At 60.0% G+C, this 25,512-nt stretch overlaps 2 protein-coding genes across 5 annotated transcripts; one reads left to right on the top strand and one right to left on the bottom strand.

The window, feature by feature from the left end:
* Nucleotides 1-85: 85 nt before the first annotated feature.
* SLC19A1 (solute carrier family 19 member 1) lies at nucleotides 86-6,744 on the top strand. 3 transcript variants are annotated; one of them, XM_088058739.1, is made up of 6 exons: nucleotides 86-163; nucleotides 3,583-3,875; nucleotides 4,566-5,313; nucleotides 5,567-5,759; nucleotides 5,843-5,984; nucleotides 6,081-6,744. In XM_088058739.1, the coding sequence occupies exons 2-6, from the start codon at nucleotides 3,669-3,671 to the stop codon at nucleotides 6,249-6,251; spliced, it is 1,461 nt and encodes a 486-aa protein (XP_087914865.1). In that variant the 5' UTR covers nucleotides 86-163; nucleotides 3,583-3,668; the 3' UTR covers nucleotides 6,252-6,744. The 3 variants fall into 3 exon arrangements, with proteins under 3 accessions (XP_087914865.1, XP_005532754.1, XP_087914864.1); XM_005532697.3 differs by lacking the exon at nucleotides 86-163 and adding an exon at nucleotides 1,096-1,241; XM_088058738.1 differs by lacking the exon at nucleotides 86-163 and adding an exon at nucleotides 3,383-3,511.
* Nucleotides 6,539-25,512, bottom strand: COL18A1 (collagen type XVIII alpha 1 chain). 2 transcript variants are annotated; one of them, XM_088058737.1, is made up of 42 exons: nucleotides 23,647-25,512; nucleotides 19,681-20,225; nucleotides 16,962-17,042; nucleotides 16,810-16,869; nucleotides 16,484-16,622; nucleotides 16,282-16,385; nucleotides 16,168-16,194; nucleotides 15,902-16,072; nucleotides 15,795-15,821; nucleotides 15,642-15,704; nucleotides 15,461-15,547; nucleotides 15,268-15,321; nucleotides 15,039-15,188; nucleotides 14,850-14,912; nucleotides 14,631-14,675; nucleotides 13,543-13,683; nucleotides 13,399-13,461; nucleotides 13,275-13,301; nucleotides 13,137-13,181; nucleotides 12,953-13,015; nucleotides 12,564-12,599; nucleotides 12,404-12,493; nucleotides 12,237-12,266; nucleotides 12,101-12,127; nucleotides 11,878-11,940; nucleotides 11,675-11,749; nucleotides 11,546-11,581; nucleotides 11,375-11,428; nucleotides 11,107-11,172; nucleotides 10,856-10,927; nucleotides 10,634-10,667; nucleotides 10,441-10,503; nucleotides 10,308-10,351; nucleotides 10,106-10,228; nucleotides 9,880-10,024; nucleotides 9,678-9,751; nucleotides 9,469-9,597; nucleotides 9,253-9,288; nucleotides 8,652-8,912; nucleotides 8,371-8,568; nucleotides 7,972-8,087; nucleotides 6,539-7,888 (listed from the first exon to the last, which is right to left on the bottom strand). In XM_088058737.1, exons 1-42 carry the CDS (start codon nucleotides 25,385-25,387, stop codon nucleotides 7,675-7,677), a joined length of 5,682 nt encoding a protein of 1,893 aa, XP_087914863.1. In that variant the 5' UTR covers nucleotides 25,388-25,512; the 3' UTR covers nucleotides 6,539-7,674. The 2 variants fall into 2 exon arrangements, with proteins under 2 accessions (XP_087914863.1, XP_014116714.2); XM_014261239.2 differs by having other exon boundaries at nucleotides 24,337-25,512.

Genomic DNA, 25,512 nt, shown 5'->3' with positions numbered 1-25,512 from the left:
AGGCTGCTGGCATTGCCCGGCTGCCCGGCATCGCCCCGTAGCCACACCCTGCGGAGCGCCTGCACCCGGGCCCGGCTGCGTTTAAGGGAGGGAGCTAACCCTGCCACCATCCTGGCCATCGGGGATGGACAGACAGGTCCCACCTGCCCGCGGGAGGGACAGGGTGAGCACGGGAAGCTAGCGGACATGTCTGCTGCAGTCTGGCCACCCTCCCCGGGACCACCTCGGGGGCTCAGTAGGGCTGGAAGCCTCTGGGTGGGAATATCCAGGGCTGCCTGGACCTTACAGGCTGGCTTGGGTGGGGCGGGTTTGCGTGTGTGTGCGACAGTCCTCGGACGTCTGGGATCCTGCTGCCGCACTTCCAGGCGGGAACATATGAATATTTCAGCGGAATAGCCGAGCGCTGTCAGCTTGCATTTGCTTCTGGCACAGTGAGCGCTGGGAAAGGGGGAGAGAAGATACCCTCAGAAGATGCGTCATCTCCCGGGAGATGGGGCACCAGCTCCGGGGCCCGATTCTTCTCCACCTCCTCTAGGCATGCTCTTCCCTCCGGGAGAAGCTGCAGCCCCTCCTGGTCGTGATGGCCGGACTCACCCCGTAAGCAACTCTCGGGGGCCGCTGCCAGGCTGGGTGGGGGGGATGAGAAGTTTCGGGAGCTGTGCTCGGAACACAGCTCTTTCGGGAGCTGTGTTCGGGACCCTCTGGGATGCGGCACAGCGCAGACTGGAACAAATCCACCCCCCGGACACAAACGGGGTGCAGAAATAAATCCAAGCAAGCAGCTGTGGGTATAATAAGTTAGCGAAGAGAGCCAAAGCGGGGGCAGCGTCCGCCAGGGCCCGCAGCCCAGAGGCTACGGCAGATGGGCGAGAAGCTGAGCCCGGCTGAGGGCAGCGGAAAAGGGCGTCCTTCACGCCCTGCCAATGCTTTCGGAGAGGGATTTGTCCCTGTATGGGACACGCAGGTGCCGGCGCAGCTCTGTCCCGGGGGGGCCGGGCTCTTCCTGCTCCTCCTCCTCCCCCTCCCCTTCCTCCCCCCCGCTGCACTGTGGGGTTTGTGGTCCCCGCGCCGCCCCGCATGTGGGGCGCGACTACATTTCCCGTGGTACCCCCACATCCTCCTCCTCCTCACGCTGCTGCTGCCGCCGTCCTGGGCTCGCCGCGGATCGGGCTCAGTGGCAGCGGGGAGCCCTGGAGCTCGCCGTGCCCCGGCCCGCAGCGCCCATGCCCACCGCCCACCAGGTAGGGGGTGCGGGCTGTGGGTGTCGCCGGGGCGGTGGCGTTCCCGGCTGGGTGCCTGGGATGCCGGCAACCTGTTTCCCTGGGTGCTAGGGATGTGTGCCGGGTGCTGTGCTGTTTCCCCCCGCCCCCGGTTCAGGGCGGGCAGGTGCCGCGTACCCCCAGCACCCTCCTCTGCCGAGCGCACCCCACACCGCCCCGCAGCGCCCGTTCCTTGCTGCTGGGCGGTGGGAGGCAAAGTGGTGACTGCACGGTGGGCGAGGGTGTATTTTTCAGGAGCTCCCCAGCCCTTGTTTCAGGGAAGGTGCCCTAGGGACTCGCGCGCCCCTTTCGGCGTGGCAGGTCCCCACGAAATACATGGTGCCTTGGCGGTGTCACTTGTATGTCACCGACATGCGGCTCGGGGGAGAGCATCCCCCCGACCCCCTGGGTCTGTCCCCTCTGGAACACGGTGGCCGTGGCTCTGCGGGGAGCTGAGCCCGAGCTCGGCCACCCGTGTCACCCGTGACCCCGGGCTGACAGCGGTGCGTGGCGTGACAGTGATGAAGGGATGTGTCAAGGGCACACCCCGACAAGCCGGTGATAAACAGGTTCACACGATGATAACGGACCGGCTCTGCTCCCTCTCCCTCTCTCTCTCTCTCTTCCCTCCACACCCTGGCTTGCACTAGGGATGAAGGATGGAGCATTCCCTGGGGCTCGTGCCCACTCACCCCGAGCAGAGCAGCTCCACGAATGTTCTGGAGAAGGGGAATTGGGTGTGGCCAGATGGGTTCTGTTCTGGAGTCGCTTTTTGTGTGGGGACATACCTGCTGGGAGTTAGGAGCCAGTGCTTCTGGGAAATGGAGCAGCTTCGTAGAGCTGCACCCTGCATTAAGTGTGGATGGTTTCCTGCGGGCCAGGGATGCATGTGCGTACCCCTCCTGGATGGACGTGGCAGGAAATGGAGAGCAGAGGGTGGCAAACATCCTACAGGGATTGTGGTGCACAGGGCAGCAAGTGGCTGCTGCAGGTGACATCCACAGCCCAGCATGACGACGAGAAGGTGACAGGGCAGAGTCCAGGCACTTGCAGCTGGCAGCAGCCCCAGCACGGTGCTGGGGTGGGTTTGATGTGGGTTAGCCTTTGCTCCTTGCCCCTTACCCTTCCTGCCACAGCAGAGGGGCCAGTGCTCCAGCCAGTGCTGGACGGTGAGTGAGTGAGCATCTGCCTTGATCCCTAGGGATCTGTTCAGGAGGTGGGGGCTGTTTGCCCAGCCATGAGCTCTGGCACATGAGTGTTTTGGTGGTACTCAGGCACCAGTGCTGAAATCCTATGGGAATCCAGCAGAGCAGTGGATCCTCACTGGGGCAAATGGGCACTTGGCTTCCCTGTAGGATTAGGTCACCACCAGCTTTCCTCTGCCACCACTGGTGCTGGTTCGTGTCCCTGTTTGTCCTGTGTTATCCAGCAGCAGGGGGGGGATTATCCCCCAATTTCACCGTGCAGGATCCAGTGGGACACAGACTGGAACCGTGAACTTAGTTTCTAATGGCTGCTATTAGTTGTTCTATGGTTATCAGGGTAATCAGGTTTCTAGACCTTGCTCCCATGGCGTGTATTGGCATACATGGAATTTATGGCATGAAAAGTCACCTCGGTGACTTCTTGTGGGAGTGGGGTGCGTTGGGAGGACACGCAGTCCAGGCCTTCTCCTGTCGCTGCCCTTGTCCCGTGACTGCTAATCAGGTCTCCTGGTGCTGCCAGCTTTCCTGCAGCCAAACCTCAGGATCTGAGCTTTTAATCCCCCTGCAGACCATGAATCTCGTGGCATTTTGCATTCTCCACGGACTGGGCATTGTGTCCTACCAGGAAGAGCCAAGGGGCAGCCACTTGCCTGCGGCTCAGCTGAGGTCCTGCCAGCTGCCCAGCTACCGAGTAACACGGGCGGCCCCGTGCCCGGTGTGCACATTAACTCAGTTCCACAGCCGGCACATTCCTGTGCTATCCCCTCCGGAACATCCCTGGTGCAGGGTGTCTGCATCCCTCTGCCACTGCAGCCCAGAGGGAAGTGTTGCTCCAGGAAGCAGCAAAAGCCCACTGAGCCTTAAGGGGGAGGAAAAGGAGGTGACGGGAGCTGAGGATGCCCCACTGTGGATCCAGATGCTCTGCGCATCCAGGCTCCGGATGCACGTGATGTACGAATGCTGCCCGAAATGACCCCCCCGCCCTGCTTCTGCACAGCGAGACGCACGGCTGCTTTTCTTCTTCCCAGAACATCTCCTGGGGAGAAGGTAGTGGTATTTATTTGCCTTGCGATTCTGGAGGAATTTTGAGCCTGTGCCAAATGCTGCTTTTTCCACAGAAACTGCAGCGTCCTGGTTTTCCATGTGTCCGAGAGTGCCTGTGGACAGAGAGAGGCTGTGTGGTCCAGTAGAGCCTGTGTAGCTGATGGCTCCTGGGATAATGCCGCTGTCCTGCTGCAGAGCCATGCCCAAGAACGGTGGTGCCAAAAAGCCGGTGTCAGAGATGGTGCCAGACCAGCGCTGGAAGCTACAGGTCTTCTACCTCTGCTTCTATGGCTTCATGACGCAGATCCGGCCCGGGGAGAGCTTCATCACCCCCTATCTGCTGCAGGCTAACTTCACAAAGGCAGAGGTGAGCTGCGGGCACCCAGTCCCCCCTCCTGGTGTCCCCCTTTATGGCCATGATCACCAGCCTGGGGCTGGCCAGAGCATCCCTCTGTGCTTCTGGGGTGCACAGGGGTGTCACATCTGGGGCATGGTGGTGTGTGGTGACTCGTGGTGCTGCTTCTGGGCAGGGGAGGTGCTCTGGTGTGGGGCCCTGTCTCACTTGGCTGTGAGGTCACTCTGTCCCCTGAGTCCCAGGCTTTACCTGCTGTGGCATAAAACCTCGTGCCCAGGCTGGCAACTGACTTTGGGGGCAGTGTGGGACCCCTGCCCACCTGAGCAGCCTGTGGGAGGGTGCTGGGCTGGGAGAAGCCATTCCCCATCCCACGGGGGAGACTTTTCCATGATGGCACAGTGCACTGCCAGGCCACCGGCAGTGATAGGGTTAGACAAGGAGGGGCCACAGTGTCATCGTCTCCCAACCAAGGGATGCTGGCCCCGATCCCAGCTGGCTGCTGCGCCTGTGGGAACGCTGCATTCCTGGCATGGGAAGGGGCCGAAGCTCAGCCAGACCCCCAGCTGAGCATGCTGCTGGTCACGTTCCTCCCCAAAGAGGTGCTGCCGTGGGGGACAGCAGCCGGTGCCCACAACATCTGCGGGTTGGGGGGCATCCCCAGGGCTATGCCCAGCACTCAGCCCCTCCTCGCCCCCACGGCAGGTGACCAACATGATCACGCCGGTGCTGTCCTACTCCTACATGGCTGTTCTGGTGCCCATCTTCCTGCTGACGGACTACCTGCGCTACAAGCCCGTGCTGGTGCTGCAGAGCCTAAGCCACATCTCCATCTGGCTGCTGCTGGTGCTGGGCACCTCTGTCCTGGCCATGCAGCTGATGGAGTTCTTCTACGGCATCACCATGGCTGCCCGCATCGCCTACTCTTCCTACATCTTCTCCCTGGTCGCCCCGTCCCGCTACCAGCGGATGGCCAGTTATTCCCGCTCTGCTGTGCTCCTGGGGGTCTTCACCAGCTCTGTGTTGGGCCAGCTCTGCGTCACCTTGGGCGGCGTCTCCTTCCTCACCCTCAACTATGTGTCCTTGGGCTTTGTCAGCTTCGGCCTCATCCTCACCCTCTTCCTCGAGCGGCCCCGGCGCAGCCTCTTCTTCAACCGGCCTGGGGGGCCCGATGGAGCTGCTGTGCCCACTGAGCTGGACAGGATGGCAGGGGGGGACAGTGGAGGAAGGACACAGGGCTGGCGGGACATGGTGCTGTGCCGTATGCTGCGGGAGCTGGGAGTCCTGGCCAGGCAGCCGCAGCTCCGCCTCTGGTCTCTGTGGTGGGTCTTCAACTCAGCTGGCTACTACCTGATGCTGTACTATGCACACATCCTCTGGAATGAGATCTCTCCCACCACGGACAACCGCCATGTGTACAATGGAGGCGTGGATGCTGCCTCCACACTCCTGGGTAACTTGCCTGGGATGGGGACACTGGGGCTGTGGGGGGACACTCACATCCTGCTGCCTCTTGTGGGAATGGCTGGGGACACCACAGAGGCAGGGGGTCACTGCTGTCCTGCTGCACCCCCTGGGAATGGTGGTCCTTACGGAATTTTTGGTGGTTTGGCATTGGAGATGATGTGATGATCATTGGGCTGGTCCCAGCCTAGGTAGGGCGGGGGATCCTTGAGGTGCTCACAGCATCCTTCATCCCTCCCCAGGAGCCGTTGCCTCCTTTGCTGCTGGCTACGTTAAGATCCGCTGGATGCTGTGGTCAGAGCTGGTGATCGGACTGGTGACGGCATTCCAGGCAGGATTGCTCCTGCTCATGAACTCCACCACCAACATCTGGCTGTGCTATGCTGCCTACATCCTCTTCCGTGGCTCCCACCAGTTCCTGGTGCCCATTGCCATGTGTGTGGTACTCCCAGGGACACACTCTCACCCTGGCAGACAGATTGATGCCAGGGGTTCACCAGTGTTCCCATTTTTCCCAGTTTCCAGATTGCTACCTCCCTCTCCAAAGAGCTCTGCGCTCTGGTCTTCGGGGTCAACACGTTCTTTGCCACCGTGCTGAAGACCATCATCACCGTCATCGTGGCTGACAAGAGGGGCTTGGGCTTATCTGTGCATCCCCAGGTAGGGTTGGGGGAGCACCTAGGATGGAGTTGGTCCCTGAATGGTGCGGGATTAAGGGAGGGCTCCAAATGCCATTCTCCCCTCTCTCTTTTGCAGTTTTATGTATATTTCAGCTACTTCACACTGTTGGCCGTAGTCTACCTGCTGGCGGCCATCAGAGTGGGTGTCCAGCACAGCCACTGCAGGCAGCCGGTGGAGCTGGCCCTGGCCAAGGAGGAGATTGCAGTGCAGGAGAAAAGCCCGGAGGTGGGCACCACACAAGCCTGAGCACTGGTACCGTGACGCTGGGGCCGGCTCTTGGCTCCCGAAGTGAGCACTGTCATCGTCGTCGTGTGCTTGGTGTCCTGTGCCACTGCTGGTCCTGGGTGCTGTTCTCTCAAGGCTGTAACCCTTGGGACACATTTTCTGCTCCATGAGGACAGGGCTGCACCCCTTCCCTGTCCCCAAACACAGAGCCGGGGCAGGATTCCCATGGTGCCACCGCCGTGTGCCACACAGGGGTCTGGATGGGGGGCCCCATCCCGCTGCTTCCCCATCATGGCACAGAGCCAAGCTACAAGAGGATGTTTCTTTATTCAGTGCCTTTAGAAAATGGTTTATAGGACACAAATGACAACAAAAAAAATAATATAAAGATCCACAGGCTTTAAATTGCATTAATTACACAAAATACAGTAGACTGTAAGAAATAGAGACCGTGTGACTCACACAGCTTTTATGGTAATAATTTCCATACAATAACAAAAAAAAGCTAGTTACAGATTTCTCCTTTTTCCTTTTTTTTTTTTGGTTTTTTTTTATTTAGCACCTTGGATTTGCCCACACCAGTTCCAACCAGCTTTGCCGTGCCTTCGCCATTTGAGCCCAGCAAAGGTGGCACGGGGAGGGGGGGATGGCAGTACCTGCCCTTGGTACCACATGTGCCCAACACCCAGACACAGAGAAACATGTGCCACGCCTCGGGGTCACCCTGTCACTCCAGTACCTGTGCTGGGCTGGCTGTGGCTGTACCTGGGCTGTGGGGGCACAGCTGGGAATCCCCAGGGTGCATGGATGGGATAGGGGAGACCAGAACCCCACCAGAGCTCTTCTGGCTGGGAGGTAGAGGTGAGGATGATGAGGGGATGGTCCTTACCTGGGGAGGACAGAGACCATCTGGGAGAGCCCCAGCATTGCCATGGGACAGTCCCTTGGGTAGGATGCTGGGGTCTTGGCTGGAGAAGACCCCATGGCCTCATCATCAGGGATTTGGGCCCAACCCCAACCTCCTGGTGAGGACAGCACGGGGCCAGGGGGCTGGTGAGAGAGCCTGCACAGGCTTTTGTGGGGGACAGCCCACATGGCAGCACTGAAATCTCCCTGCCAAGCTTCCTCCCACCCAGCCACCCCAAAAGGAGTATCCGAGCAGGGAGAGGAACCAGCTGAAGTGGTTAAAAATATTAGGAGTTAGAAGAGGAGGAGGAAGGCTGCCGGCCCATGGCTGCTCTGCCCTAAGTGGGACCTGAGCCCCTGCCGACCCTGGGCAGGGGCCATGGCAATACTTCTTTGGCTTCAGGTCTGTGGGACAAGGAAACCCTGCAGGGCGGGAGTGGATGTGTGAAGGGGGCTTATGGGCCCAGGGGTGCTGGGGTGCAGGCTGGCCCTACCCTTCCCGGGGACATGGGGGTACCAGGGGGCACCAGGGCGGGTATCACTTTTTGGCGGAGGTCATGAAGCTGTTCTCGATGCAGAGGACGATGAAGGCGTGCTGGCAGCTGCTGGCCACCTGCTCCAGCAGTTTTCCAGAGGCCAGGGACGAAGCCTGGCCGGTGACTGTGCGCTCCTCTGTCCGCCACGTCTCACAGTAGCTCTCGGGCAAGCGCCGGCCCTTGGCATCCGAGCCATGCCAGACACTCTTCTGCGGCCTGGAAGGGTGAAAGGTGGGGGACTGCTGCTGCCCCACCCATGCTCCAAGCCCCATTTCCCCATTGCTCAATCCTGCACTCACCATCCCGCATCCCGCAGGACATCCCGGCCGTCAAAGGAAAGGATGCGGGCACCAGCTTGCAGTGGGGCCCCACTGCCCATGAAAAGGGCTTCCCAGTTATTGAAGAGCACTTCATCCTGGTGGGAAGAGTGGGAAAATGGAGGAGGAAGGGGTTTAGCCCTGCCTGCACTCCAAAAGCAGCCTGGAAGGTCCAAGCCCCAGCAGCCTCCGGGAAGGGGATGCTTCGTGATGGATGGGGGCTTTGCTATGTTCTGCATTCCAGACCTCATTGGTGCTGGGTTCACAGTTGGACTTGATGATCTTAAAGAGATCTTTTCCAACCATAATGACTCTGTGATCCTACTCTATGATCCCCCAGAGCTCAAGAGAGTGGTGGGAAGGGGATGGGGACGTGTGTACCCGGAGGTTGACGATGGGGACGGTGGCACGGTCAGCCCTGCGCACGATGCTGTAGAGATCCTGCAGGCGTGAGGACAGGAAGGCACGGAAGGTGCCAGCCAGCCCGACCTGCCGGGCTTGCTGGAAGCACTGGAAATCGGCACCCCGGATGCCGCGCATGCCGCCATTCAGCGGGGTGTTCAAGGCCACCAGGTGAAGCTGCCAAGAGGGGACAACGGGGCTTGAGGGACGCAGCTTTGGCCACCACCATCAGCTCCCCTTGGCCAGCATGTGGCACTCACTGCAGGCTGGAAGTCCTGGTGCACATGGGCGGCCACGGGCACAGGATCTGGCCGGCGATGGATGTAGTAGCCATTGATGAGTTCATGCTGGTGGTGCAGCAAGGGCTGCTCGGGCAGGCGGTGCTGGTTGGCCACCACCTCGTCCCCACGCCAGGGACGGGCGGTGGCTGGGGGGACATGGTTGCGGAGCGGGTGCAGGGGCCCGCGGGGCTGGGGGCCAGCGTAGTGGAGGGTGGGCGGCTTGTCGTACACCTCATTGTCCTGGGGAGGTGGACATGGCATGAGTGGGGGGTGCGGTGTCCCAGGTGGGGGTGGGGATGATGGGGATGGAGAATGTTGGGGATGGATAGAGATGGTTGTGGTTGGATGAAGGTGGGCATGGAAATGGTTGAGGTTGGATGGGGATGGGAATGGAGATGGCTGGCGGTGGAGATTGATATGGCTGGGGATAAATGGAGAAGGGGATGAAGTTGATTGTTTACGGATAGGGATGGTTGGGCATGGAGATGGTTACGGATGGGATGAGGATGGATGAGGATGGAGGATAGGGACTGGGAAGGAGGATAGGGATGAGGATGTGCACAGGGACCAGAGGACTCACCAGAGCCGAACTGGGGATCAGGTTGTGTTCCTCCAGCTGCAAGGGCACGGCACATCAGATCCCAGCTTGCCCCACTCTCCTTTTCCTCGCCCGTGGGTGGGGGGACCCCGAGCATCACCAAGAGTCACCACTGCACCCCCAGGGCAGTGCTGTCCATGCTCCCCTCAAGCTGGGCAGTGCAGCCCTGGCTGGAAGCCCCCCCAGCTCCCCACTCACCAGCACCCTGCGGAAGCCCCCGCGCAGGCGGACATAGAGCTCCTGCCGGTCGGTCAGGAAGACCAGGCTGCCCTCAGGCAGCTCGTGCGCGCTGCTCAGCATCGCCTGGTACGTGGGCACGGCCCGGATCTGCAGGCACAGCCCGGGGCAGGGCTCAGGGATTGGCTGCTTGTGCCACGGGCAAGCCCTGCCCAGAAGCCCCCACTCACCCCCAAGGACATCCCACTAGTGCCTGGTGGTCCAGGGGGTCCTGGTGGTCCCGGGGGTCCAGGGATGCTGACAGCTATGGGAGAAGGAGGGTGAGATGGAGAGAGATGCAGCACGGGGAGGAATGCAGAGGTGCAAGGAGGGATGCATGGGATACAAACAGGGATGCTGGGGGTACAGGAAGGGATGCCATAGAGCTGGTACCTTGTCTGTGGGGACCTGGGAAGGAGGGTGGCCCGGGAGGACCAGGAGGGCCAGGGGGGCCCTGCCGCCCCTCGTATCCGATACCAGGGGGACCCTGAGGTCCTGGAGGCCCCGGTGGCCCAACAATACTGTCCCCCTTGGGACCCTAGGCAGTGTGAGAGAACATGTGTTGGACAAAAGCCCCCAGGGGCACCCCCCTTCACTCCCCACCCCATGAGGTACTCACCGGCAGCCCGGGGTATCCCTGGGGCCCTGGAGGCCCTGGAAGTCCAGAGACTCCAGGACCATAGAGTGGGGTGCTGCCTGGCTCGCCCTTCTCACCCTTGGGACCTGCATCCCCCTTGTCACCCTGTGGGATGGCACAGCCTTAGGGTGGGTGGATACCCCAAACCACACTGGGTTCCAGCTGCAGTGTGCAAAGGGCTTACCCGCAGGCTGGTACCGAAGTGACTCACGTCATAAGGGAACTGGCCTGTGGAGAGAGGGACAGGAGGGGAGAGGAGCTGGGATAGGCCTAAGCCACCCCCTGCCTGCTTCTGCCAGCAGGGACCAGTCACCTACCTGGGGGTCCTGGGGGTCCAGTGTCACCTTTCTCTCCCTTTTGTCCTGGGAACTGGTGGAAACCTGTGGGGAGCAGCAGAGATGCTATCTCACAGCTGCAGCTCTAAGGGAGGGAGGGGCTTTCCCTCCAGCCCTGCTTTGCCGCGGTTCCCCGAAGTGCCCAGAGGTGGCTGGGAGAGGGACATCCCCTTACCAGGGAACACCGGATGGCCAGAGTCGCTGAAGGTCTGTGGAGATGCAAAGGAAGTGGCTGCAGAGACAGCAGCGTCCTCGGGGATCCCCCCAGTGCTGGTGACAGTCCCACATGCCAGTCGCAGCCAGGGTGTCACCAGAGCATCCTCAGTGCCCTCCAGGCAGGCAGGGGACTGGGGGCCCAGTCATCAGCATGTTCAGCATGGTGACTGGTGATACTCACATTGCCATTGTTGTAGACTATGCTGCCAGGTGGCCCAGGGGGCCCAGGGGGTCCTGGGAGGCCTGGGGGGCCCTATGGAGGGTGAGAAGATTTGTCAAGGTCCTGCAAAGCGGACAGTCCCCACTATGGGGCAGGGGAGGGGACAGTCAGCCCCTGAGAGGAGATGTGCCCTTTGGGGTCCTCAGAGAGACACTCAGGGCGCGTATTCCACCCTGCAGGGCCAGCAGCTGGGGGGTCACAGCAGCGCTCACCCGCAAGCCCAGCACATCCGCGGGGTCACCCTTCTCGCCCTTCAGCCCGTTCATGCCGGGACGTCCCTGCAGATGAGCAGCACAATGAGCCTCGTCCTCATCCCCCTGGTGTCATGCCTGGTGCCCCAGAGTCACCTCTGACAGCCTGGCAGCGCCCCATCCCTCAGGGACACAGCAGGCCGTGGGGCTCAGCGGCTGCAGGACGTGCACACAGGGAGGGGGACGCGGTGGAGGTGATGGACACAAACAAACCAGGAGCAGGTCTTACGGGTCTGCCTGGAAAGCCAATCTCTCCCTTCATCCCTGCTCGTCCCGGGGGACCCTGGAAGGGAGGGAAGACGAGGCTGAGGGTGCTCAGTATGGGGGCAACCCCTCTGCCTTGGACCATTCCCAGCCCTTCCCGTGGGACACAAGGAGGAGGACAGTGACGTTGACTTACCGATGGTCCCATTGGGCCCCGCAGCCCCGGCTCCCCCTGTAAACAGTGGAGAGGGAAAGGACATCACCCCTGGGACCACCTGGCACCTGTCCCTTGGGGATGTGCCCCCCATTCCTGCCAGGAACCCACCTTTTCTCCCTTCACCTTGGCAGTGACCACAGTCCCATCGGGGCTGATGATGACACCGGGCTCCCCCTTCTCCCCCTGCAAGAGAAGAGGAGGTGGGAGGGGACACGGAAGGACCAGGCTCCCTCCCGTGATAGGGCTGGTGTCATCTGGAGGACAGGTAGAATGGGGGACCCCACAGGGTGCAGGTGGCCTGGAGCAGTTACCTTCAACCCTGGGGCACCCTGGGGACCAGTTGACCCCTGGTCTCCTTTCGGTCCCACTGGACCCTGCAGGAAGGACACAGAGCCCTCGTCATTCCCAATCCACCAAAGGCAGGCCCCAAACTCCCCCTCCATCACCACCACTCTGCAGCAAAGCACAGCAGGACTGGCAACCACAGCTGTCACCAGAACCACCCTGTGGTCCCCACATGTGTCACCGACTCACCGGGAAGCCAGCGTGGCCTGGTCTTCCCTGCAGAGAGAAGCAGAGATGCTCCTAAGAGCAAGCCCCCTCTTTCCAAAAAGAGGGTGCCCTCCTAGCACTGCTGAGGGATGGCCACAGGTAGCAGGAGGGCACCTACCTCTAGACCAGGAAAAGCCACCAAGGACTTCTGCAAAGAGAGACAAATTGAGGTTTTTTCCCCGATCTTGGCTCTGAGGGTCAGAGCTGCTGGTGAGGTCTCCCTCCTGGTGGCTGCTGGAATAGCCCTTCCCCTGCCCTGTGCTGAAGCCAGGTGCCACCACTTACATCTTCACTGGAGACAGTGATGACCTGTCCAGGGGAACCAGGTGGTCCAGGGGGGCCAGGCAGCCCCACTCCATCTTGGCCTCGCTCTCCCTGGAAGACACAAGCCCTCAGCCCAGAGCCACCAGTGGCTGGACCTCATCCCCAGCCTGGTGGCACCTACCTTCTCACCAGCGCTGCCTTTGTCACCTTTGGGTCCCTGGAAAGAGGAGCAGGATGGACTGAGCATCACATGGAGATGGACTCTGTCACACAAGTACCAAACCCTCCCACGTCTGGCTCAAAAAAATCCTTCAGGCAACCCCACCTCTGCCTCCCGCTCCAGGCAACGAGCCAGGCTGTGGTGATTTTGAGTGGAGGTGCAGTGGGCTGCAAGGTGGGGGGAGAGGATCCTATGGAGTGTGGGCACCCTGGAATGCCATGAGCTGGGTCCCACAGCAGGGAGGAGGAATTTTAGCTACTGGGGATGGAGCTGCTGCAATCAAGGGTGCCCTGCCTGGAGAAGGTGGGGAGAGGGGGTTTCTTCTTGAGCTGGGGGGCTGAGGCTCCTACCTGTGGTCCAGGAAAGCCCTCCAGGCCAGGACGGCCATCCACACCAGGCATGCCAGCATCTCCCTGTAGTGGGAGTGGGAAAGGGCAGGATGCAGCCCCAGGTCAGGGAGCACAAGGGTCCTGGCCACTGCTCTGCACACCCAGGTATTGCCACGGAGCCATCCCAATCTCCCAGGGCTCTTACCTTTGGTCCTGGCAAGCCAGGCTGTCCGGGGCTGCCAACCTCTCCCTGCAAGGAAAGAGGTGTGAGAGGCATCCCTACAAGCTGCCTGCAGGCATCCTACATGAATGGAGCCAGGAGCCTGTTGGAAGGGTTCCTCACCTTCACCCCTGGCAGTCCCGGCACACCCTGCAAGCAACAAGGGGACCATGAGCACTGGGTGATGGCAGGGAACACCCCAGGGAGCCCAGGATGGACAGGAGGGAAAGGGCAGGAATGGCCCTACCTGTGGTCCTTCAGGTCCAGGTGGTCCAGGGCTGAATGACAGCCCCGAGCCCTCCATGTCACCCTAAATGCAGGAAGAAGGGACTGAGCTGTGTCTGTCCCCTGCTCCACCTCATCCCACCCCATCCCTGCAGTGACCACTCACAAATCCAGCCTCGTAGCCTGGCCCCGGTGGTCCCGGGGGGCCGGGGGGCCCTGGCTGCCCTCGGGGTCCGATGGGCCCGGGAAGGCCAGCTAAGCCCATTTCTCCTGGGGGTCCCACCGGTCCTGCTTCTCCTTTGTTGCCCTGCAAAGGGGACAAGAAGAGGATAGGTGGAATGTGGCAGTGGTCGCTGCCTGGAGCCTACAAGCAAGAGGCAGAGCACCCCCTTCCAAATCCCCTCTGGGACAGGATATGGATGCTTGTCCTCATGCTCCCGTATAGGGGTTTTTCGGAAGGGGGCACTGCTCAGCTCAGGCACCCTTCATCCACTAGCTCCCCATGTAATGTCCACAGTGTAATGTCCACAGTGTAATGTCCACAGTGGCCACCAGAGCCTCGTCTAAAATCATAAAACGGGAACGTTTTTGCACGTGGGGCTGGCTTCAGCTCTGCAGCAGAGCTCAGTGCCATCAAGGAATGCTCGCAGGCATTCCTGGGATTGCAATGGGTCTGGAAGCAACAGGATTGGACGTTACCCCCGTTGCCACCCCATCTGCCCTCTGGGTGCTGCAGAAGTGCAGAAAGTTAGAACTGAGGTTAAGAAACCTTAATTTTTGAGGTTTTTGCCCCCAGCTCAGGCTGCCGTGGATGGTAGGGGCACCATCCCAGCTCTAAGGGATGCCAGCAAGCCTTTACTTCACCCTTGGGAATGCAGGCTGGAAAGAAGCTGGAGAAAGCAGGCAGGAGGGAGTGGTGCACAGAAGATGGGGTGTTTTCCACAGAAGTGGGGTGTGGGCACTCCCCAGGCAAAGTCTCCTTTGGTCTGGAAACACTCCCCTTGGTTTTCCTGCTCACTTCCTGATGTGGCAGTGCCTGGAGCAAAGCCAAGGCAGGGTGGCAGGAGGCCAGTGAGCATCCTTTTTGGGGTCAGCAGCTCCATGCACCTTTGAGCTGTGGCACTGATCTGGGAGGAGCACAAACAGCAGCACCCCCCTTCCCATCCCTGCACAAGAGGGCTCCCTCCCCCAGGCAACATCCCTGCCTCCAGCCTGCAATGGAGAAACCAAAAAAGCCCACCCCAGGCACAGTACCTTGGGTCCCGGTAGGCCAGGGAGGCCGAGGTCACCCACATCGCCCTGGGAAGGAGGAGGGAAAAGAGGCTGTGAAGAAGCTGCCCAGCTCCAGACAGGAGCAGAATGGTGCTCCCCAGCCCAGGAACTGGGGCCTCCCAGAGACGTGTCAGGGGTGCCAGATGCCTCAGGAGACAGCTGTGACATACTCCTGGGGCACATGGGACAGGGGACACTCACCCGCTCTCCTTTGGGCCCTGGCTGCCCGGCCTCCCCGTCTCTTCCTGGAGGACCCTGAGGACCCTGTAAGATCCCAGGAGTTGGTTCCACCACAGGGAAACCCCACAGAGCTGGTAGGCACCCAGTCCCCCACCACCACAGGGTGGGGTTCACCCTGGGATGGGTCCCTTGGCCCCCCCATAGACCTACCGCTGGCCCCGGGGGCCCAGGGATCCCATCCCTGCCCGGCAGCCCTGGTGGTCCTGGCAGGTCAGTGTGGTTCATCCCAAACCGTCCTGGCTCTCCTGGCAAACCAGGCACACCAGGTGGCCCTGGGGGACCAGGTGGCCCTTGTGGACCCTAGAAGAGACGTGGGGAGCCATGGCTGAAGATGTCCCCCCACTCCCAGCTGGCAGGACAGGCACCCACCCCCACTCACCCGCAGGCTCTCCAGGTCACCGCCGAAGCCTGAGCCCTCCATGTCGATGAAGGTCTGGGGGAGAAGCACAAGGTGGGTATCAGGGTACCCAGTGGCACTGGAGCATGCCCAGGGGCTGGTGGCAGCACTCCGGACCTCCATGGCTCAATGGACCCCCCATCCCTCAAATCCCTGTGTCCCATGGGGCACCCACCAGCTTGTCATTCTTGGAGGAAGGTCCCGGCGGTCCTGGAGGGCCAGGTGGTCCAGGAGGTCCCCTCGGCCCCATGCCTGGGTCACCCTGGCACAGAGGAGAGAGCATGGTTTGGGGCTGCAGCCGAGCTGGGGGTGAGAGGAAGAGGGAACATGTTCTGCCCCCCAACACCAGCACTCACCTTCTCCCCCTTCAGGCCTGGCTCCCCTGGCAGCCCAGGGAACCCCGGGGGCCCCATTTCACCCTGCAAAGGGGAGCAGTGGGGGCTCAGCAGGTGGCAAGGCAAGGGGGTGTCCATCCCCTGTGACCCTGCCACCCCCTCCACCCCACTTACAGGTTTGCCGTCCTCGCCGGGATCGCCCTAGGGATGGCAGAGAGGGGACAGGTCAGTGTGCAGGGTGGGGGGATGGGGGACACCCTGTGGGGGGTGAATTGACTCACAGGCTCGCCATCCCTGCCAGGGGCTCCATCCTTCCCTGGTGGCCCTGGGGGGCCGGTGACCTGCTCCACCACCGAGCCATCAGTGTGCCGAGACGGGGCCCCAGGGGGTCCAGGGTCACCTGGTTCTCCTTTCTGGCCCTTAGAGCCAGGGTAGCCAAATCCAGCACTGCCCTGGGGAGGGGAGGAGACAGGGGTGGGTGGCAGGTCCCTGGGCTGGCAGCCTGGGTAGGGCGAGGCCCCGTGACAGCTCCCCCAGCGATGCTGACCTTGACACCCAGGTCTCCTTTCTCACCCTGAGGATCAGAAACAGAGAGAAGCGTGTGTCAAGCACAGACCTGCAGCTGGCACCCTCGAGCCCCCAGGGACCAGCTCTTGCCCACCTTTTGACCCTTGACACTGCCTGGCCCTATGGTGCCATCGGTCCCTGAGTCCCCTTTCAAGCCATGTTGCCCCTTCTCCCCCTTTTCGCCTTTCCGGCCGGTGCCTGTGGAAAAGGAAAAGGACCCACTCGTGGCTGGGGACGGCCGCACCACCATGTCCCCGCTTGCATGCCCTGGGGAAAGGGAAAGCTGCTGGAATTACCTCCCGTGGAGACCTGCAGCGTCTCCTCCACCCTGGTCCTCTCGGCCTGCTGCAGGGACCCCCCGCCACTCCTCGGGCCACTGCCCCCCGCCACGGGGGGGGAGGTCACGGGGACAGCCTCCACCAGCCCTGGGACACCCTGCGCCAACAGCGAGGGGACACCATGGCACCATTCACCTCCCAGCGCCTTCCCGCAAGGGACAGGCGCTGGGACACCATCCAGCGTCCCATGACCTCGGGGGAGGGCACTCAGGGCACTCAGCCCTTCTCAGCACTAGAATTTTGGGGTCTCGCCCTGAGCGCAACACCTGCGGGCAGCAACTCACCTCTACCTTGCCTGAGAACTTCTGTCCACCTTCCATCCCGCTGCCAAAATCCCCAGAGACCTGCATTTGCCCGTGGAGAAGGAGTGAGGGCTGAGCTGGCAGCACGGTGGGGACAGTCCCGAGCCCAGCACAGCTGTGCTGCCAGCGCTCACCTCTGTGTCATCCTCCTCTTCCTCGCACTGGCGCTCGGCCGCTCGCGGGTCACCTCGGAGCTTCAAATCTGCAATCACACCCTGGAAAGAGACCATGGGCAGGTGGGGGACACGGACAAGCCACCCTACTGTGACGTGACCTGCTGTGCCACTCAGCCACCACGTCCTCAAGTGGGAGAAAAAGGATGGGTGAGATCTGCTGTCAGCACAGCGAACAGCTGAAAGAGGTCACCACGCAACTGGGGGCATTTGCTTGTGAGAGGAATTGACATAACTGTTTCATTATATATAAACTATATATTTATATTTATTATATTGTATATTATATTAAATTTATTCTATAACTTATAATTCATTCATATTATGTCACAGTCAGCTTGGCTGAACTGTGACTGCCCCTGCTCCTTATTTTCTTAAGTCCATCACGTTTCCTAGCCCGGACATGGTGAGCTGTGCCTTCAGGCCAGCCCAAATATTATTTTAGGTGTCTCGCCCAAAGAAGAGACACCAAGGGGGAGGTATCTCCTCTCTCTGAGCTTGCTTCCCAGCATGGTCCCCTGCTCCTCCCCACTGGGATCAGACGGATGGGCAGCATCCCAGCTCAGCAGACTACCATCCCAACAACATCCCTGTATCCCATCCTGCAGTGAGGACTCAGGCTGGACTCTGGGATGTGCTGGGTGACCCAGCTTGCATTGGGAGCTCTGGGGTTCACGCTGGTACCCACACCCCCTCTCCTGCTGAGGCTGGGATGCTACAGGGCTTTGCAAGAAAGGCAGCACCCTTGGGAAGGGATTTGTGGTGATTTCTTGTATAAACAAGTGGCCTGGATGCACACGGTGCTTGCAAAACACAAATAAATAGTAAGGAAGTGCAGATTATCCCAGGAAATACAACACGTGGGCTGCAGGACCTGCCAGCTGTCCTTGCGTGGGGCAGGGCAGTCGGCTGTGGCCAGGAAGCCCTTGGGAGAGGAAAAACAAGGAGCACAGCCAAAAGATCCCTGTAAAAGCTCTGCTGAGTGTCTGGCTGGGTCCTAGCCGCTACCTCTGCTCAGCCCATGTGGTGCCAGCTCTGGCACATGGCTTGTCAAGCCGTGCTGGTGGTGCTGGGCAGGAGCTGCAAACCTGGGGCTTTCCAGAGGCATGGGAAACAAGCCAGTTCCAAGCCCTGAAGCACGATGAGGGATGGTGATAGCGGCCCTTTGCAGCCTCTTTGCTCTGCTAAAGAGAGCAGCAGCACCACTGATCTTACAGTGAACCCATAGAATCATAGAATTGTTAAGGCTGGAAAAGCCCTCTAGGACCGTTGAGTCCAACCATTAACCTGGCTCCCCTGGGTCCCCCACTAAACCAGGTGCCCAAGTGCCACATCCAGCTGCAAACAAGCCCTCCTGCCAGACCCAGCTGAGACCCCGTTTGCCCCCTTGAGAGCTGCTGTCCCAGGGCTTCTGCATCGCCCACAGGCTTTGCCCCTCCAGGCTTCCTGCCAGGGCCACAAAGGCGACTCAGGAAAGAGCAGAGGTGCCAAGACACCCCCGCAGCTGCCTCCCAGCAAGTTCACGCTGAGGCTTGACCCAGGGCCAGATTTTAATCTGCTTGATGCCCTGTTAGTTCCAGATAACACGAGGCAGGGCTGGACAGTGATGGAAACACCACGAGGCAGTCAGATGCCGCTCCCCTCTCACCCAGCCAAGGCCTCCTTCCCTCCATGGCCAGCTATTCCCCACGGGAAAACCGGGGGTGGGCAGTGGGATTGGGGGGTGGCAATCTGGGAACATCACTTGCTAAAAGGGTCTGCTCTGCTCCAGGCTCTTGCTGTGCCTTCCATATGGTGCCAAACCCCTCCAGCTGGGGAGAGGAGCTCTTCCACAGCCATGACCTGGCCCTCCCAGCATGTTCAAGAGCAAAGGAATTACTCTTCAAGAGCAGGGAGTTGCTCTTCAAGGGACCAACCTGAATCCCAGTGCAAACCAGTTTGTAGCTCATCAATGATTAACCCCTTCCTGGGGGAGCTTTCCCTGCCCAAAGCCATTCCAGGGGGGACATGGCACTACAGTCAGGATGATGTTTCAGCTCAGAAACATGCTTTGCAGAACTCCACAGGGAAAACATTGCTCCCCTCAGCAGAGCCTTTGCTGCTGGGCAAATCCTGCTCAGCCTAGGATAAACCTGAACATTCCTCTCCTCAAGTCCTGCAGGGGATTTCCATGTCAGCTGGGCATTTTCCCCACACTTTCATAACCCTTATCTGGAACACGAGTCCTGCTCGAAGCACAGGCTGAGCTATCACATCCTTCCTCACCCTCCAAAGTCTTCCTGGAGATACCGCCCAGCATCAGCCAGCAAAGATATGCTCCAGCCCAAGCATTTTTTCCATGTAAGAGAGACATTTTCCCAGCCAAACCAGCTTCTCCACCAAAGGAGTTTGGTATTCTTAGGAATGGGGAGATCTGAAGAGGCTCCAAGTGTTTGCTGGGAAAAGGCAATGGTGAGAACCTGCATGGCAACCCTGTGTCCTCCTGCCAGCCCAGCTTGAGAGCTTTGCCTTGGGGAGCCCCAAGACAATAAATCAGTGGCACCTCAAGCCACCTTCCCCTACATCTCAGGTGTCCCCTTTCCCAGGGACACACATGGACCTGGTTGTCTTCAGGGCATGGGCAGTGTCACATCTCTCCAAGCTTCTGGGAGACACTCCTTGGGGTGACCCGAGCTCTTACCTGGTATTTATCTGGGTCAGCCCCTCCAGCCTGAGCAACAAAGAGCCCAGAGCCCTCTTCCAGCTCCATCTCATCCGGGGAGCGCTCGAAGTGGACGCGCTCATGCTCCTCACAGTCCAGGTAGAGGACAACTCTCTCCTCCTCTACGCTGATGGCAAAGCGTGTCCACTGGTTGAGCAGGGTGGGCACAGTGAAGGTGGCGGCTGGGTAGGAGCTGGGTGAGCCCGGCTCTGTGTAGTAGAAGATGATCTGCTGCTGGCCCGCCCGCAGCTCTGAGAGCTTGACACCCACGTAGATGATGCTCTGCGAGGAGTCCGTGACAGCAAAGAGCACGCCGGCCCGGGGCGTGGTGGGCTGGATGTGGAACAGCAGCGAGAAGTCCCGGTAGAAAGGGCTTGGCAGGTGGTACCGGGCCACCTGGCCCGTGTTGGCGTTGGGCCCAAAGACGTAGCCAGGGTTGTTGTCGGGGCCATAAATTCTGTGGATCTCCTCCGTTGGCGGGTCCCCAATCAGCTCCAGCAGGCTGACCTCTGCACTCAGGCTCTCTGCAAGGAGGAGGGACAGGGGATGGTCTCAACCAGCCAGGAAAAGGTGGTCACTCAGCAAGGACATCCCTGCCCGTGCCTCGCAAATACAGCGTCCTTCAGTGGCTTCCTTCGCTCACCCGCCCAAAGACTTGTGCATTGGCCAAGGTGGTGATCTTGAACTGCTCCCACCACATCATTTGGATGTGTCTCCCAGAACACCCCCCATTCCCAGCTGCTGGCCCTCCAACCACAGCTGGGACATCACAGAATTATAGCATGGCTTGAGCGGGAAGGGACCTTAAAGACCATCTCATTCCAACCCCCTGCCATGAGCAAGGACACACTCCACTAGACCAGGTTGCCCAGATTCCCCAAGATGGGATAAAACCAAAGGGGTCTTAGGGAGATGCTGCTAAAGCACCAGGATGCTGAACCACCATGGAGCCCCGGGGAAGCGTGTTGCATCCATACTCATTTCGGGATCACAGTGACCCCTTGCGTCATCCCAGGACAAGATCCTATGGTCACCCCAGCTGGGAATAAATCAGAGCCTTCCCCTCGCAACACCCTGGGAACGCAGCTCAAGGCAGCTCAGCTTCCCAGATGCTCTTAATTTGGAGGTCGCCTCCTTTCCCAACTCCTGTTGAGAATTAGGGAATTGGGGAAGTTCTGCTGGAGACAGTCGCTCCTACCCGGCACAGCTGAACATCTGGTCAGGGCGAGCCAGCGCTGTGTCTGCCAACTCCCGTTGTTCTGGCAGCCAGCACATCCTAATCGCCCACACACCGGGCGCTGGATTCCTCCTCTCCTGTGTCAACTGCTCGGGCTTTTTAACCTCTCCTTTCCTGGGAGGGAGGAAACCCAACCACCCTGGCTCCAAAACTGCTGAGGGATCTGCACTGGGAATGGATGCTCAGTGCTGAAATTTGGCCCCATCCTGAGCCAGGAGTGGGAGCTGACACAATTCAGTGCTCCCAGTTCCATCCCTGATTTTCATGTGAGCAATGGGGAGTGGGGGGAATCAGAGGTATATCCTGAGGTATCCTGGGCTGAACCCAGGAGGATCAGCCAGGAACCTCCACCCAGCTCTGGAGCCAGGCATTGTCCCCCACAGCTTTTTTAAAAAAGAATAGTAATTAAAAAAAAATATTAAAAAAAAAAATAAAAAGAGGGAATAAGCCCAGCCTTGCCCAGCCCAGAAGGAAAACATCTCTTGGATGGTAATAAAAACCTGTGTGCCTCTTCCAAAGCCCGGGGGGCATGAAGCATTCCCAGGTTCCCCTGCTGCCAAGCCCCAATACCAGTGCCAGCCCCATGACAGGGACCCAGCAGTGGAGACATAAAAAGTGCCATCAGCTAAAGGTGGGGACAAATTTTTGCTCTGCCAGAGCTAGACACACTAATTCTCTAAAACTGTGCCTCTGAAACTGCTCTGAGTCCATCCTGCTCCCCAAGCCCCCAGCCCCTCCCAACCTTGGCACCCCAAAACTGAGCACCTGTCTGGGAGAAAATCTCCTTCCCAATCTTCCACCAGTTCTAGCCCCTTCATCTGCCCTGCACTGCGATCAGGCTTCCCCCAGAACCTGCTTAAAGAACCTCTGGATTCTTGAGTCCAGCACCCTTTCGCTCCCAGATGTGCACAGCCCTACACCAAAACTGATGGGGTGAGTGAGTGGGGCTCCCCCAGACTCTCAGCCTGTCACCCACCTTTGAGTCACCCCACGCTCAGAACGTCACAAGCTCGTTCCAACTGCAAATGCCAGGATGCAGGGATTGCTTTTATCTGGGGTTGGAGGAAACCAAATTCACAGCAGCATTAAGGAAGAAGGAAACCAGAGCTTCCTCCTGGGGGTCCACACGGGTGTAAGAGCCAGTGCTGCAATTCCTGCAGCCAGACAAGTCATTGTGTCCCCCCCAGGGCTCAGGATGACGCTGAAAGAGGCTTTTGTTAGTAGGGCAATTCGCAGCCATTCTCCCCTTGGAGTTGCAGCCAGCTCTGGAGTCTCCCTCCTCCTCAAACATGCCACTCGCCCCCGAGTCCGCGCTGGGAGATGGGTGCTAGCACTTCCCAAAGCAAATGGACTTTTTTCCTGCTTGACAGAGGCTGGATGGGGACTAAGGAGCAGAGGGATAAGGGGAGACCTCTTCAAATGTCTGCTCCTCTGCAAAAGCCAAGTGCCCCTTCTCACCCCGAGCTTTCAGGCCACGCCTGCTTTTTCCAAAGGACATCCAGAGCCCAAGTATCACAGCCCATCATCCCTGTGGCAAAGTGGCAGCACCCACCACGGAACAAGGAGAGATGGTGGGGGCCACAGTGGGTTTGGTGCTGGCACGGGATGGCTGTGGGGATGTCTCTCAGTGCAGTGATTCTGCCATTGGAAACGTCCCCAGGATGCTCTGAGCCACCTTCCCACTCTGCCATGACCTTCCTGGCTGGCCTGAGCCCAGGCTGCCAGCGTGGGATCCAGGGGACCCCCAGCACACAGCAGCACACAGAGTCACTCCATGGGGTGCACCACAGCCCCCACATTCCCCACCCATTCCCGACACTGCCCATCCAAGCAAGCATGGTGCAGTCCCAGATGGGAAAGCACCTCCTCTGCGGGCATCCCCGATTCCAGTGCATCCCCCCACGAACAGAGCCTCTTTGACACGGAGGGGACCCTGTGTGTGACCCTGCTTTGCCAGCCCCCAGTCTCGGCATTCCTCCTTGGCATCTCCCGGCCATCCCCCAAGGTCGCAGGGGTCGGCATGGGAACACAGCCTCATTCAGAGGCGCTGGCAGGCAGGGGGGAGCTCCAGCTTTCATCGCAACTGCATGTCTCCAAGCACCAGTCACCCCCCCGCTCCTGTCTCTCACCCCCCTGCCCTGTCTGGGTGCCTAGAAGGTCACCAGGGAATGATGAAGCTGGGGGTGAAGTAACCTCTCCCACTTTTCCAAGCAGTGGGATCAAACATTAGCTGCCATCGGGTGAATCATTAACCCCAAAGGGCTGCTCTGGGAGAGGGAGCATGCAGGCATGGCTGAGGGTCACCTTGAAACCTCCTCGCCACCACAGTGCTGTGGCTGGGTGGTCACAGGCTCCAGGTCCTCACCCTGTTGCTGCAGGGAGCTGCCAGCTCTCCAAGTGCTCTGATCCCAGGCAGGACAGACACCCCAAAGCCCCGTGGCACCTGGAAACTGGTCCTGAATGTCAGCACAATGCACATGGGGAGCATCCCCTGCGCCGGCCACTGTGATTCACTAGGAGCAATGCTCAGCCTTGTGGAGGGAGCCAAAACCCGCCTGTTCTGTTTGGAAAAGCCAAACAGAAAGCTGGATGGAAAGCAATTTTGGATTTGGCAGCGTCCCACGGGCACAAGGCAGAAGCATCCCCCAGCACCTGGGGGAGTCTGGGCAGAGGAGACACAACACAGGGACGTCACCCAGCCACGTTACCTGCAGAAGAATTAATAAAGACACAAGAAACCCCTTCATCCTCCTCAGGGAGAGCATCGCAAGGCAGAGGCAGGCGCCCGCTGGCCAAGTGAGTCCAACACAGGTCTCTGACGGCCTCGCAGAAGCCCTGGCATGGCGGGGGGGTTACGGGGACCGAGGGGCTACAGCCGGGGAGCAGCAGCAAGCAGAGGAACCATTCCAGGTAGCGATGGCACCGTGACTCAAGCAGCCCCTCCCACTCATGCAAAGCCACCCGAATTTCCTCCTCGCTGCCGTGCCGGAGGTAATTTGGCAATCGGACATGGCTGGTGCCCAGCAGGCTGCAGAAGGGCAGGTGGGTTGGGATGGGCTGGCAACGGCCGGCCATTGTCATCAGTCCTGGAAAGAAGGATGCGAGCCCCGCGCCGCCACTCCCGTAGAGCCGCACGGTAGCGGTTAGTAAATCAAACTCCAGAGAGACGGAGGTACGGGCAGCAGGAGGATCCACACCCTTATCCACCTTCTGGTCAGGCCAAGGGGGGCTCTGGCTCCCATTCCTGCTGACCAGAGCCAGCCCCGGGTGGCTGGTGCCATGCCACAGGCTTGGTGATGCTCCATGCAGGTGATGGGGAAGTTGTGCTGAGGGGTCCCAGAAGGGCAGTGCCCGCTCACGGGTACTGTCACCTGGTGAGAAAGGAAAAGGGGCACTACCTGGCTGGGGACCCGCTGGTCTCTGCAAGGACACCTGTGTCTCCATTGCTGTAGGAGTTCCCATCCCCAGGAGCTCTGGATTCTCGGTGGTCACTGTCCTCAGGAGCTCTGGGTCCACAGGGGTCACTGTCCTCAGGAGCTGGGTGTCCTTGGTGTTCCTCATCGCCAGGAGCTGCAGATTCTCAGTGGTCAACATGCCTGGGAGCTGTAGGTCCTCAGGGGTCCCTTTCCCCAGGAGCTGTGGGTCTTCTGTGGTACTAATCAACCCTAAGAGCTGAGGGTCCTCAGTGGTGCCCAACCCCAGCAGCTGCAAATCCTCAGTAGTCCCTGACCCCAGGAGCTCGGGGTCCTTAGAGGTCTTTGACCCCAGAAGCTGGGGGTCCTCAGTGGTCCCCATCCTCAGGAGCTGTGGGTTCTCAGTAGTCCCTGACTCCAGTAGCTGCAGGTCCTCAGTAGTCCTTGTCCCCAGGAGCTGTGCATCCTTGGAGGTCACTGACCCCAGGAACTGGGCTTCTTTGGTTGTCCTCATACTCAGGAGCTGCAGATGTTCAGTGGTCCCTGTCCCCAGGAGCTGGGGATCCTCAGTGTTTCCTGACCCCAGGATCTGGAGGTGCTCAATGGTCCCTGTCCCCAGGAGCCGAGGGTCGTCGGTGGGGCTGCTGGCCGCCTGCTGTCCTGGGGCAGGTGACATGCTGTGGGGAGGAGCGATGCTTGGCCACACAGTGCTCTCCATCATGGCATTCCTGTCCCACTGCTCCGTGGTTTTGGCTGCGGTTCCCTCGTCCCCAGGAGCTGCTGTAGCAGGATCTGGCTCCTGCCGCCGTGGGGTGGTGACATTCCCCGCCACCTCACCGCCCCACGTCCCTGGAGACGGGCTGGGAGCCGGAGCTGCTGCTGAGGTTGGCGGCTCCAACGCCGGGATTCCCTCGCCGGGTGCTGCTGGGCTTCCTGTGGTCTTCCTGCTGTCCCAAACCCAGTTCAGGAGCTGTGTTTCAGAGCAGGAGAAGCAGCAAGCCAGGAGGAGCAGAAATCCCAAGCGAGGTGGGGCCATTGGGAAGGGAAGACGAGCTCCGTGTCTCCCGAGAGCGGAGCGGAGAGGCTGGAGGAAGGAGAGGAGGGAAGAGGCAGGAGTTCTGCCCCGGCCAGACTCTGGGAGCACTCACATCGCTCTCTCCT

The sequence above is a fragment of the Pseudopodoces humilis genome, chromosome 8, assembly GCF_049639895.1.
Source record: "Pseudopodoces humilis isolate 2021_Gansu_Grassland_sample_001 chromosome 8, ASM4963989v1, whole genome shotgun sequence".
Taxonomy (NCBI): Eukaryota; Metazoa; Chordata; class Aves; order Passeriformes; family Paridae; genus Pseudopodoces; species Pseudopodoces humilis.
This window is presented reverse-complemented; position numbering and strand designations above follow the sequence as displayed.